This window comes from Erythrolamprus reginae, chromosome 1 (assembly GCF_031021105.1).
Source record: "Erythrolamprus reginae isolate rEryReg1 chromosome 1, rEryReg1.hap1, whole genome shotgun sequence".
Taxonomy (NCBI): Eukaryota; Metazoa; Chordata; class Lepidosauria; order Squamata; family Dipsadidae; genus Erythrolamprus; species Erythrolamprus reginae.
In genome coordinates this window covers 51,255,179-51,268,163 of record NC_091950.1, presented here as the reverse complement: position 1 = coordinate 51,268,163, position 12,985 = coordinate 51,255,179, and the positions used below count along the sequence as shown (strand labels likewise).

The window sequence follows — 12,985 nt, the reverse complement described above, 5'->3', positions numbered from 1 at the left end:
TATAGCATGCGTGATTGGGGAAGGAGAGGGAAAGAAAGGGAAAGGGATTTAGAAAGAAGGGAAAGAAATACAAGAGGAGGACGAATAGAAAAACAGAGCAAGAAAAGAATAGTAAGAAGAGTGTGGGGGACCAGCGTTAGAGCTGGGGCTTCTATGTTTTGCGGCCTGTGGTTTAAGCATATAGGTGGTATAGATTTTCCTGAAGTTTTATCCATATGTATTTGACGTAGTTGCTAGTGCCATCATTTATCAGTGATTTATTCATTCAGTTTCTTTGTAGTTCAAAATTTGTGTCGATCGATGTTTATATTTTATCGTTTCAATTTGGTATTATGATTCATGTCGTCGTTTACTGGTTTTACACATTGTTTTAGTTGGACATTTTTCTTGATGTATAATTTTTAAGTAATTTCTTTTTTTTAACCAATGGTACCATTTGTCCCATGCTTTATAGAAATCTGTCTCATCCTTGTTTTGCAGTTCCATTGTTAGCTTGGACATTTCTGCACATTCCATTATTTTAATCAAAAGAGATAAAACGGTTGGTTTTTTCCCCTGTTTCCAGTATTGTGCGTATAGAATCCCCGTGGCTGTAATAATGTGAATTATAATATATGTGTTTTCTTTATGATTCCTAATAAAAATAGTTCGGGTTTTGCATGGATGGTCTGGGAGGTGATTTGTTCTAGTATAAATTTGATTTTATACCAATATTTTGGGTGGTTTCACATGTCCACCAGATGTGGTAATATGTACCTGGTTTTTCCCTGCACTTCCAACATAGTGGTGATAAATTTGGATACATTTTTGCAAGTCTAGCAGGTGGCAGGTGCCATTTGTAGAACATTTTGTAATGATTTTCCTTATATGAAGTTGCCATCATTAGTTTGCAGTTGACAATCTCTTCACTTTTTTAAATTGCCAAATATAAATCCCTTCATCCCATAATTCATCTCTTAATTTTAGGCAAATCCAATAAGTAATATCTTCTCCAATCCAGGTGTCTGCAAACAGAGGCTGAAATAACATTAACAGATATAAAACTCAATATTCTACATCTCAACTTTTAGCTGTAAGCAAAACTACATTTGAAAGGCATAAAGTAGTCACAATATCCTTGTGTAAACAGAAACCTGAAGTTTAACACGACAAAGAGGGATTATTTCCCCTTTATAAAACAAACAAACAAACTCACAAATGTCCTTTACTTTAGGGGGAAAAAAGCTTAAACATCACGTTAAGTGTAAACAAACCCAACATAGAACCTATTCCATTCCAAATGTCAACAATTTTGAAGAGAACCACCCCAAATAACAACCTACCCTACTCCCATTATCGTTAGATCAGGGGTATCAAACTCAAGGCCCATGGCCAGATCCATCCTTCAGGGTGCTTAGATCTGGCCCATGGTGCCACCATGGAAACAGCAAGGGCCTATGGTGCCTCTGCTAGCAATAACGGAGCTGGGGAGGGCCACGCATGCAGACCTTCCCAGTTGTGTTTTTGCTGGCAGAGCACTGCAGGAGGCCATCACAGCCGAAAACGGAGCGTGGGAAGGATGCCCCCGGCCATGTCCACTCAGCCCCCAAGATCAAACACAACCCTGATGCATCCCTCAATGAAATCATATTTGACCAGCAATTAAGAATCAAGAAATACCCCAAACAAGGAACTATCAAACAAGCTAACAATAAACAAGAGTCTAGTCCAAGGAACCATCAAGACTACTTCCACCACTGAAATGGGAAGTCACTAGTAAAGTAAGAGCAGACCTGGTTGCCTAGTAGCACTGATGTTGTTATCTAGTTTGGTAATGAAACAGCTCAGATATATATTCCATATCGCAACTCTCGATGATAAAGTTGTCCACATTTAGCAAAATATGAAGTAACCCCAATCCCCTTTAATGAGATGCTTGTTTGCTTCTTCCAAAGAAGGAGAAAATGTGCCGCTTGAAGTTTGTTAGGGACATTGTCTATTCATAGTTGATCATTTAAACATCAGAGAGGAGCTTCTAAGTAATTTACAACCTGTCTTTTCCATTTTCCTCAAGCAGCTGTTTTCTGAAAAGGGGATGCCCTCTCACACTACACCTGGATATGATTTACTTTTTATTAGTCTAGTGAAATGTGACAGGCTCACCCAATCTTTCTAAAAGTATTATTTCCAAGAGCATTTTACCGCTTCTCTGCAAATAAGAAGAAATAAACTATATTGACAGTAGGACTTACTCAAATATATTCTCAGAGACTATTGTAATTCATTGTCCTGCAGAGCATTTTGTTTTTGAGGACTAATAAAAAAAGATTATTAAATAAAGGCATGTGGGTTAACATGCCAAACATGAAGTTACTGCGTGGTGATACGCTCCTATTGTGGTTACACTAAAACAGTGGTCCCCAAACTACGGCCCGCGGGCCACATGCGGCCCACTGAGGCCATTTATCCGGCCCGCCAGTGAGTGACAAGAGCACAGGGAAAAGAAAGAAAGAAAGAAAAGGGAAAGAGAGGGATGGAAGGAGAAGTGGAGAGGAATGAAGGAGGGAAGGAAAGAAGGAGAAATGGAGGGAACAAGGAAGGAAGGAAGGAAGGAAAAATGAAATGGAGGGACAGAGGAAGGAAGGACTGTTTTTGGGGGGGGGTGATTTTTTTTTATTTTTCTCTCCACATACATTCAAACAACACAGTGTACCATCTAATTTTCCATGAATAAAATGTGGTATTTTGTTAGTAACTAATATCAATCATCAAAAAAGTTGCAAAAGGTTTTTTTTTCTAATTTTGTCATCCAGTTACATTCATTTTCTTTTAATTAAATTCCCTCCTTAATGTTCCTTCAAAAAGTGCAACACCAATTATATTTCTAATTTATTAACCATTATGCCAAGGTGCTTCCTTCTTTCTTTATACGTTTTTCATAAGCCAAGAAAACCTTGTATAGCCAATCAGATGTTAACAAAAGAAAATTAAAAACAAAACATAAACATATATGAATTTCAGATCTTCTCCCCCCTCTAAATAGTACGTTCCCATTTTGTTTTTTACTTTAAAACAAGGTATGTGCAGTGTGCACAGCAATTTGTTCATAGGTTTTTTTAATAGTCCGGCCCTTCAACAGTCCGAGGGACAGTGAACTGGCCCCCTGTGTAAAAAGTTTGGGGACCCCTGCACTAAAACAACCAAGGCTTATTCAAACATTTATTCCTTGCCAAATGGAGTATTTTATGTCTTGTTCCAAATATTATGAACATATGTTTTTTAACATAAGACCTGATTCTGAAATTACCCTTGTTTGCCATCAAGTGCTTTGACTTCACTCTCTCCCTACAGCTACAGAAATTGCTTTAAAATAATAATGCAAAGATATTGAAATCATGATGATCCATATCAACTCATATCTATTAGAATATTAATTTATTGGTAGTTTTTATTTTTTATTTTATTTTATTAATAGAGTTGAAAGGGACCGTTAGGTCATCGAGTCCAACCCCCTGCCTGAGCAGGAAACCCTACAGCACCCCAGCCAAATGGAAGTCCAATCTCCTCTTGAAGATGTCCAGAGTTGGGGAGTTCACCACCTCCCCTGGCAGGCAGTTCCATTGGTTGATCGCTCTGACCGTCAGGAAGTTCTTCCTTATTTCCAGGTTGAATCTCTCCTTGGTCAGCTTCCAACCATTGTTCCTCGTCCGGCCCTCTGGTGCCCTGGGGAATAAAGAGACCCCCTCCTCACCGTAGCAACTTTTCAAGTATCTGTAAACTGCTATCATGTCCCCTCTAGACCTTCTTTTTTCTAGGCTGTCCATGCCCAGTTCTCTCAATCTCTCTTCGTAAGTCTTGGTTTCGAGTCCCCTAATCATTTTGGTTGCTTTTTTTTGCACCTTCTCCAGAGTTTTGATGTCTTTTTTGTAGTGAGGTGACCAAAATTGGATGCAGTACTCCAGGTGGGGTCTGACCAGGGCATAGTAGAGTGGTATTAGTACTTCCCTGGTCTTGGAGCGTATTCCTCTATTGATGCAGCTTAGGATTGAGTTGGCTTTTTTGGCTGCTGCTGCACATTGCTGACTCATGTTTAGTTGATTGTCCACCAAGACTCCAAGATCTCTTTCGCAGTCACTACTGCTGAGTGGGGTATCTCCCAGGCTGTATGTATGTCTAGGGTTCTTTTTGCCGAGGTGGAGGACTCTGCATTTGTCGGTGTTGAACCTCATTTTGTTGGTATGGGCCCACTGTGATAGTCTGTCTAGGTCTTCTTGTACTCTGAGCCTGTCCTCAAGGGTGTTGGCTACCCCCGCCAGCTTGGTGTCATCTGCAAATAAGTTCTAATTCTGAAGATTAAAATTGCCTGAAAAATTAATTATAGTGTGTAGCGTGAAAGGTAAATAACCAAAAGTTTTAAAGCAAACTAAATTACTAAAAAGTTTTAAAGCAAAGTAAATGGTAGGAATCAGGAATCTTATTTTTTATCATTTTTATTGCCACAGTATTAGCATTATGCTTAATACAAAAAAGGAAAGCAATATAATGTCTCAAAAAGAAACCTGCATACTAGCCTTTTAACAGGATATTACTTTTCTGATAATTTTTCTAGATACTTTTTTTATTAAAATGATAAATACAAAGCTGATAGCTTTTGATTAATGAAAAATCTTGATTATCTTGAAACCAAAAGTATAATTATAGCTTGTAATTCCTAATGTCTAATCAAATTTAATCTAATTAAATCTAATTAAATTAAATCTATCTAATTTTCCCTGGCTATTATAACAATTATCCTTGTTTTCTTATATTAATCATTTCAGCCTTTGCCAAGCTAACTACCTCCAATTTTGTGAAGCCATCTCCAGTCAAAATGTCTGAGATTATGAGCTACATTGTTTGATACATTGGGAAAACATTGGGTTTTTATGTTAAGCCAATATTGAAATGTGTCTTCTATGGCAAATTGGCCTCATGGGAATATACCTTACTCTTTCAAGCATTTTGTTGTGAGAATAAGAATAAGAGTTAGATGTCAACTTCAAAGAGTACAGTAATGTATTTTTTATCATCACTGAAATACAGGGCACCCAGTTCTTCAGTGCTTTGGAATTTTGTATCAATATGTGTCAATACAGTATGGTACACTTTCTCTAAGCAATGCATGGAAGTGAATGTTCTTATTTTAGATAATTATTATTTTTACTTAAAAATGCTAGAAACAGAAATGTTTTAAAAAATATCTCAGTTGCAGCAGATTAGAAAAGAAGGAATGAGCAGGTTTATAGATGTACTGAATATGCTGAAGATAATAATTCATATACAGTGTTCCCTCGATTTTTGCGGGTTCAAACTTCGCGAAAAGTCTATACCACGGTTTTTCAAAAAATATTAATTAAAAAATACTTCATGGGTTTTTTCCCTATACCACGGTTTTTCCTGCCCGATGACATCATACGTCATTGCCAAACTTTTGTTTGCCTTTAATAAATATTTGTTTAATAAACTTTAATAAATAAACAGGGTGAGTAATAATCTAAATGGTTGCTAAGGGAATGGGAAATTGCAATTTAGGGGTTTAAAGTGCTAAGGGAAGGCTTGTGATACTGTTCATAGCCAAAAATAGTGTATTTACTTCCGCATCTCTACTTCGCGGAAATTCGACTTTCGCGGGCGGTCTCGGAATGCATCCCCCGCGAAAATCGAGGGAACACTGTACCTCTCTTAATGCAGAGTACTCTATGGCCAAATATTTATTAATTTTAAAAGATCTGTGCATTGTAGTATTCTACATTAATCAGTATATTTAACATATTTGGAAGTTCTATTTGATTTCCCCCCATCCCCCCTTCTGTTCAGGACATGTCTGATTCCTGGAGACTGCCTGGGCAAGTCCCTGCATTTTTCTTGGCAAGGTTTTTCAGAACTGCTATTGCCTCCTTCCTAGAGCTGAAAGGCAGGGCCGCCATCAGGAATTTTGGGGCCCCATACAGCCTAAGTGTCTGCCCCCCCGCCATTTTAAAACTACTTTATTTTGCGACATACCAATTATGTATTAAATTTACCTTTCAAAAAAAAAAAATTAAACCCTGCCACTACAACAAGGTACACTTGTTTGACAGATTAATAATATGTTAATAACACAGAAAATATATTCAAGTGACATCAACATATTACATACATATAAATAAATTACCAGAACAGTGCAAATACACCAAATTAACAAAATATTATTAATTTTGCCATCAAAAATATTAAAAGCAGCAATAAGATGGCACAAAGGATAAAGACAAAATACTCCTGCATCACACTAGAAAAATATTTGTTTTCACAATAATACCAATAAATAACAGGTAACCAGAAGATAAATTATACGCTACGTAAACTCCACCATAGGTGTAAAAAGTACAGTGCAAGAAAAAAGAAGAGAAAGAGGAGGGAAGAGCAAAAAACCCTTCCTTCTTCTTCTCATTAACGTCTCCACCTATCTCCCTATAGCATTTTCCAAAGTTTGCAAAATTTTAAAATTGCTTTATAAAAAAGAACATGCCCTCATGTATCATCAAATCCATATTATGAAGCAAATGTGCAAAAAAATCCAAGATTTTTTCTCATACATGTACCTGCTATTGAGTTCCATAACTTAATATATTTAAGCTTTTAAATGTGTAATATATAATGTCTCTTAACAAATAGCATGTCCGTGGCTCTAAGAACAACACCTTTTCTTTCTCTTTTCTTCTTCTTCTTTTCCCAGGATGTTATCATAACTATTAAGTATACGGTGAGATATTACTGTGTATGCATTTAACATAATTTAGAAGGTAAAATGTAAAATAACCAACACCCGCTTCAGATCTTCTCAGCACAAGTCTCAAAATATGATGTAGTTGTTTGTTTTTTTAAAAATCCTTAGTACCCAGCTTCTCCTTTGCATATTCAAATCTTCCCACTTCCCACAATGCTTGCTTCTCGAATCCAGGATGGTGTTTGCTTCTCAAATCTAAAATGGTGAGACGGCTCCAAAAAACATGTCAACTCCAAAGCAACACATCTTTTCCTCACACTTAGAAGAGAACAATTTCGAAAAAAATCTAACACCATAATCAAAATGTATACCAAATTAGCTCTGATTCAAACTTCATCTTTAACAGCTATGAAGCTCTTCAGGCAGAATAGAGAAAATTAGGCTTTTTTGCTGATCTGTGCTCTTGCCTGGTCCCGATTGTAACAATTTTGCAACTGAATCCAATTAGCTTCCTTAGCACGCCAACTCACCAGCACACCGTTCAATCGCCGGGCCCCCCTAATTTTTCAATTTGGCCGGGCCCCTGACGCCAGTACCGGTAATACTGCCCTATCGGCGGCCCTGCTGAAAGGCAAAGTGACTAGCACAAGATCACCCAGCTGGCTTTGTGTTCAAGATGGGAGTAGAACTCACAGTCTCCTAATTCCTACCTTTATGCCTTAGCCACCACTAGTTTATGCTTAAACTAACTCTTGTTCAAATTATCTCATTTTATCATGTATTGAAATGCAATTTTAAAAAATTATATAAATAAATAAATGTCATTTTATGATCGCATTCTGATTACTCATTAAAAATAGTTCAGCAGAAATCAGTACTACTTCCTGTTGACTTTAAAATAAGTTATTGGTCATTTTATATTTTTTTAATAAAATGTATATATCCATCTATCTACATATATCTACATATATATATTCCAGGTTTGGGATGCTGTGGATGAAGGACGCTGTTTGAAATCATACTTTATCCATACCGGTGCTGTCCGAGCTATTCAGTGGTCTCCCTGTGGAAGAAATGCACTGAGTGGAGGCTTTGATTTTATGCTTCATTTAACAGATATTGAAACAGGTACTAATACCCTTAAGTACTCAGCACTACAATGTGGTTAATATATTTAAAAATATAGTATTTGGGGGGGGGGGGTTGGAAACAGAACACCATCTTCTTACTAACTGGAATGTTCTACCAATTAACAAAAAAGCAATTGCAATTTTGGTAAGATATTTCAAGAAGTTATCTTCTCTAGGCTAAATTATTGTTAAAATCTTTTATTTCCATGGAAAGAGAGTTTTTTATGTGACTAAGCATTTTGTTATGTGAAACTGTTTTATACATGGTGCCTGCAACATGTTTAAGAAGTTCTGGTTCTGTTTTAAAGGTAAGAAGTTTAAATGTTCAGTCAACAGTCAACTCCTCCTTTTCTCTGGGAAAACCAGAAGTCTACTGGCTGCTTTGCATAATAGAATAGCAGTGTTTTTCAAATTTGGCATCTTTAAGATGGCTGGACTTCCTCTTCCTCACATCTTAACATTGAAAAATGCTACTGCAGAGGCTTATAGAGGGGATGGGAGAAACAAAGAAACCAGAGTCGAGTTAGTTGTACAAAGGAAACAAGAAATGCATTGATACAGATAATGAGGCAGAACAGGGAAGGGAAAAAAACACTTGATATAACAATACTTGAAATGCAGTACAAAGACATAAAGAATGAAGAATAAATTAAATATAGGTAGTCCTTGATTTACAACCAGAGAGGCGATGAGAGAAGGAGGAACAAACTTCCAGCAGACGTGGTTGGTAAATTCACAGTAATTGACATGCCTGGGATAAACATAGATCCATCCTAAGATAAGGAGGGAAGTGTTTTTAATAGGAAAGTGAACATTATTATACTCTTTTTATTATTGTTGTGAGTCGCCCCGAGTCTTCGGAGAGGGGCGGCATACAAATCTAATAAATTGAATTGAATTGAATTATTTAAAATAAAAGGTCATTACTTTTTTATATTTAAATTGTGCCTCCAAGACATTCAAGGTGGTGTACAAGGGTGCTCTTCCCTCCCGCTTTATTGCCCCCAACAATCTGGGTCCTCATTTTACTGACTTCAGAAGGATGGAAGGCTGAGTCATCCTTGAGCCTGGTGAGATTCGATCTGCCAAATTGCAGGCATCCAACAGGCAGCAGAAGTAGTCTGAAGTTCTGCATTCTAACTACTGAGCCACTGTGGCTCTTTATCCCAAACACTATACAGATTGAGTTCATTAAGTCTTTCCTGATAAGTTTAAGCATAAAACGTATCATGAAAGACTTAATGAACTCAATCGGTATAGTCTGGAGGACAGAAGGGAAAGGGGGGACATGATTGAAACATTTAAATATGTTAAAGGGTTAAATAAGGTTCAGGAGAGAAGTGTTTTTAATAGGAAAGTGGACACAAGAACAAGGGAACACAATCTGAAGTTAGTTTGGGGAAAGATCAAAAGCAACATGAGAAAATATTATTTTATTGAAAGAGTAGTAGATCCCTGGAACAAACTTCCAGCAGACATGGTTGGTAAATCCACAGTAACTGAATGTAAACATGCCTGGGATAAACATAGATCCATCCTAAGATAAAATACAAAAAATAGTATAAGGGCAGACTAGATGGACCATGAGCTCTTTTTCTGCCGTCAGTCTTCTATGTTTCTATGTTTCTAAGGAGGGGAATCAAGATGTACAGTATATCAGTGGCAAGAATACCACGATAAAACAGCATGAAGTGCAGTGATTGGAAGACAGCGGAGATAGAAGGAGAAGATTGGAGGATTTAGGGCCTGTAAGGCACATTGTAGCTCACACCAGATAGCTCATTGAGCTTAACCTGTTCCACTTCAACCACATTGTGGTTAAGCAAGATATTAACACACACATTATCTCTATCATAATGCCTCATTGTGTTTAAAACTCTTAACGAACCTGAGAAACATGATGCTGAGAATAAGCAAGAAAATTGGATTTTTGTGCTGCTTGTAACAGGTTCTCCTTTTAAATTCCAGAGAGTGTTGTCTTTGAAGCTTGGCTTTTAAAAGCATGTTAAAAGATTTTTGTTGTTGTTGTTGTTGTTTGACCAACCTTTACAAAAATGTGCTGTTGCATATTGGAGGACTCAATATTTAATTGCTATACCTGTGTGGATGTTTGTGTGTAGGCGTGCGTGCATGAATGCACACAACATAAATATCATGATTAGTTTACTGTGAGACTCCCCATCCTCCTTTTCTTGTTTATCATTGACGTGCATTTCTCACAAAGATGTCACTAATGCTTTCAGCAAAAACCAGCTTGTTACCAAAAATAAAAACTGGGAGCATTCTCACCTGAAAAATATGATGCCAGATGTTCAGATTAGAACTTAATTACAGTTCATTCACCTGTCTTCATTATTCTCCATCAGCACAGGGCTTATTTCATTACTGATTAATTTCGTTTTGATATATTTTAGTCGCAGGTTTGTGGGTAATTTTTTTTCTCTAGAAAATACTTTTTCATACAGGTTAAGAGAAACTTTTTGAAAACTGGCTTGGAAGAAATCTCGCCCAATTTCCTTGGTGCAATTATTTATGTAAATTACAAGTTTGCAAACCTTTATCACACACATACACACCCCTCTGCTTTTTAAAGCCAATTTTTGCCAACCTAGCAATATAGAAATGAAGGTTGGTGATTTTGAAAATGCAGCACCTCTGGAGATACCTGGTTAGAAAGGCTGACTTAGGGCCCTGTGTTATATGGAGGTACAGCAGCCCAATTTTTCTATGCTTTGGGGAATTTATGAAGTTCCTGGTCAAGTAGAAGAATCTTTGTTCCTTTCCTAATTACTTAAGTGTTTAATTTTCAAGGAGCTACAATCAATCTCTATTTCTTTAATGTCTTCTCAGTAATTTGGAAATGGGTACTTGTCATGTTTTAAGCAGGAATGTGATTCTCAGTGATTCAGTACAGATAATTGAGTTCCCAGAAGAGCAAATTGGCATCAAGTGAAGTACAGATAGGTGATGGTAAGTACAGACAGGTGGAAGTCTAAGGTAGCAGTGTTGACTCATAGGGCCATTTACCACAAGGCATTTTGGAAGACATTTTGCTAAGTGTTTTTGAGGACAGGTTCTCGTGATGTTGACTTGGTGTCATTCTCACCCCTCCTCCTATGTATGGCACCTCTGTAGCCAGTTTGGCTTTTGCTGCAAGACAGACTGGATACTGTTGTTTTTTCTGTTTATACTGGTCTATCAATTCTTGGGAGCTCAAGAGATCCATCATCCATTGGTTTGTGTGGGTGTTACTTGTGTGCTATGGAGTACACAAAACAGAAGTGGGTGAGATATAGTCGTGCATGTTCCAATGTAGAATGGAAATGGGAGAAGGAAGAGCTTTTCGTGTGACCACAAACAATTCTCAGAGGAAATTAGCTTCAGGATGGCAAAAAGAAAGTAAGATCTAATAGTGCTAAAAGTCCTCTCACTCGGAATTCTCTACTTTGAATTCCAACTCAGGTCTCCCAATCTTTTAAGAAGACTTTGGGGAATGGGGGTTGTTGTTTGATAGAAATGTATTAGTCCTTTAGTACTCTGACAAAACTATTTCCAGGAAGATCAATAGTCCTGTCGGAAGAAACACAGAATAAATAAGCAGACACTAAAGATAAATAAATAATAACAGTTAAAACTTGAACCACTGTATAAACAAATTGTGATATATGTATCTATAAAACAATAAAAAGATTTGCAAAAAAACAACAACAAAAAACCTTGAACCACTAACTGCCCTACCATACATTCAGGAGAACAATTGATTGTTGGTATTGGGCAGCAGACAAAAGATTGATAGGGGGAACCTCCAACTGTCTTATAACTACCCCTTATTAAGCCTGGAAAGGGCAACTACATTGTACAGCCTCCTTTGTGAAAGATGTGAGAGGTAGGGTTCAATGTTGATATAGACCAACTTAAAAATGAACAGGAAAGCTCATTAGTGTGACCGTGGGGAATGGCCAATAGAAATACAGAGTTGAAAGGCGTTACCATCAAATCAAATCCCTCCTTGGTGTAAGAATCCAATTATCCCTTGTAGATGGTTCCCAGGACTTCATATTAACACATCCAGAGGGGAGAAATTGCCAGTGCTCTCCAGCGATTGATCTCATATCAAATTGTTCTTACTTTTTGAAAGTGCTCTTAATGTTCAATGGAAACCTACTCTGCCATAATTGAAAACCATTATTTCATATCTTACACTTTGAAGCAGTGAGATAGTCACACAATTTATGATATTATTTTGAGTATTTCATGAGTACTGTCGCATTCCTCCTTAGTTGTTCCTCTCAAAGATGAACAGACCGAACTCTTTCATCTATCATCATTTCTTGTAAGTGTAGGGTTAAAGTCAGGAAGAGGCCATAGTCCAAAGCATCTCTGTAATCCAAGAATCATAATCTTGGAAGGGATCTTAGAAGTCATGTCGTCCAATTCTCAAATTAGTCTAATCCTGGGGTAGGCAACGTTGGCTCTTCTATGACTTGTGAACTTCAACTCCCAGAATTCCTGGGCTAGCATGATTGGCCTAGGAATTCTGGGAATTGAAGTCCATGAGTCATAGAAGAGCCAACTTTGCCTACCCCTGGTCTAATCAGTATTGCATAATGAGAATTGGTTGATAATCTCGGGCAGACTGGCACTACAGTTTTAAAGAGGCTTTTGAACCAAGAACCTAGTCCTCAAAGTTTGTCAAAGTGTCAGAGGCCTCATGATTCAAGGAGATGAGGTGGCATGCGTTCTGGCATGGCTTTTCAATCTGAACAATTAGTCTTTTTATGATAGTCCTTTATGGATGAGACATGGCCAAACTATTACTGTAGTTTTAAGTTTTAGTCCTAAACTGCCCAGAAAGGTGATAGGAAAATCAGAGAAATGCATACATAGTAACACAAATATAGAAAGGTTACAATAACAACAGCATTGATACAATCTCACAGTGGCCCAGGACTATAATCCTATGCAAAATTATTTAGGGTTAAGCTCCACTGAATGCATTCTTGCTTATTTCTGGCTGCTTAGGCTGAGTTTGAAAATTATACTGAGTCAAAGAACTTCAGCTTTTAAATAGAAATGCAAATATTATTAGAGACTTTTGGATTACAAAAAGGGATCAAAAATAATTAAAAAT

At 37.2% G+C, this 12,985-nt stretch overlaps 1 protein-coding gene across 1 annotated transcript in view; it reads left to right on the top strand.

The window, feature by feature from the left end:
* WDR25 (WD repeat domain 25) overlaps window positions 1-12,985 on the top strand; it is an 82,698-nt gene that overhangs the window by 25,641 nt on the left and 44,072 nt on the right. Inside the window, 1 exon segment of the mRNA XM_070752217.1 lies at window positions 7,705-7,852. Coding sequence (XP_070608318.1) covers window positions 7,705-7,852 — 148 coding nt within the window.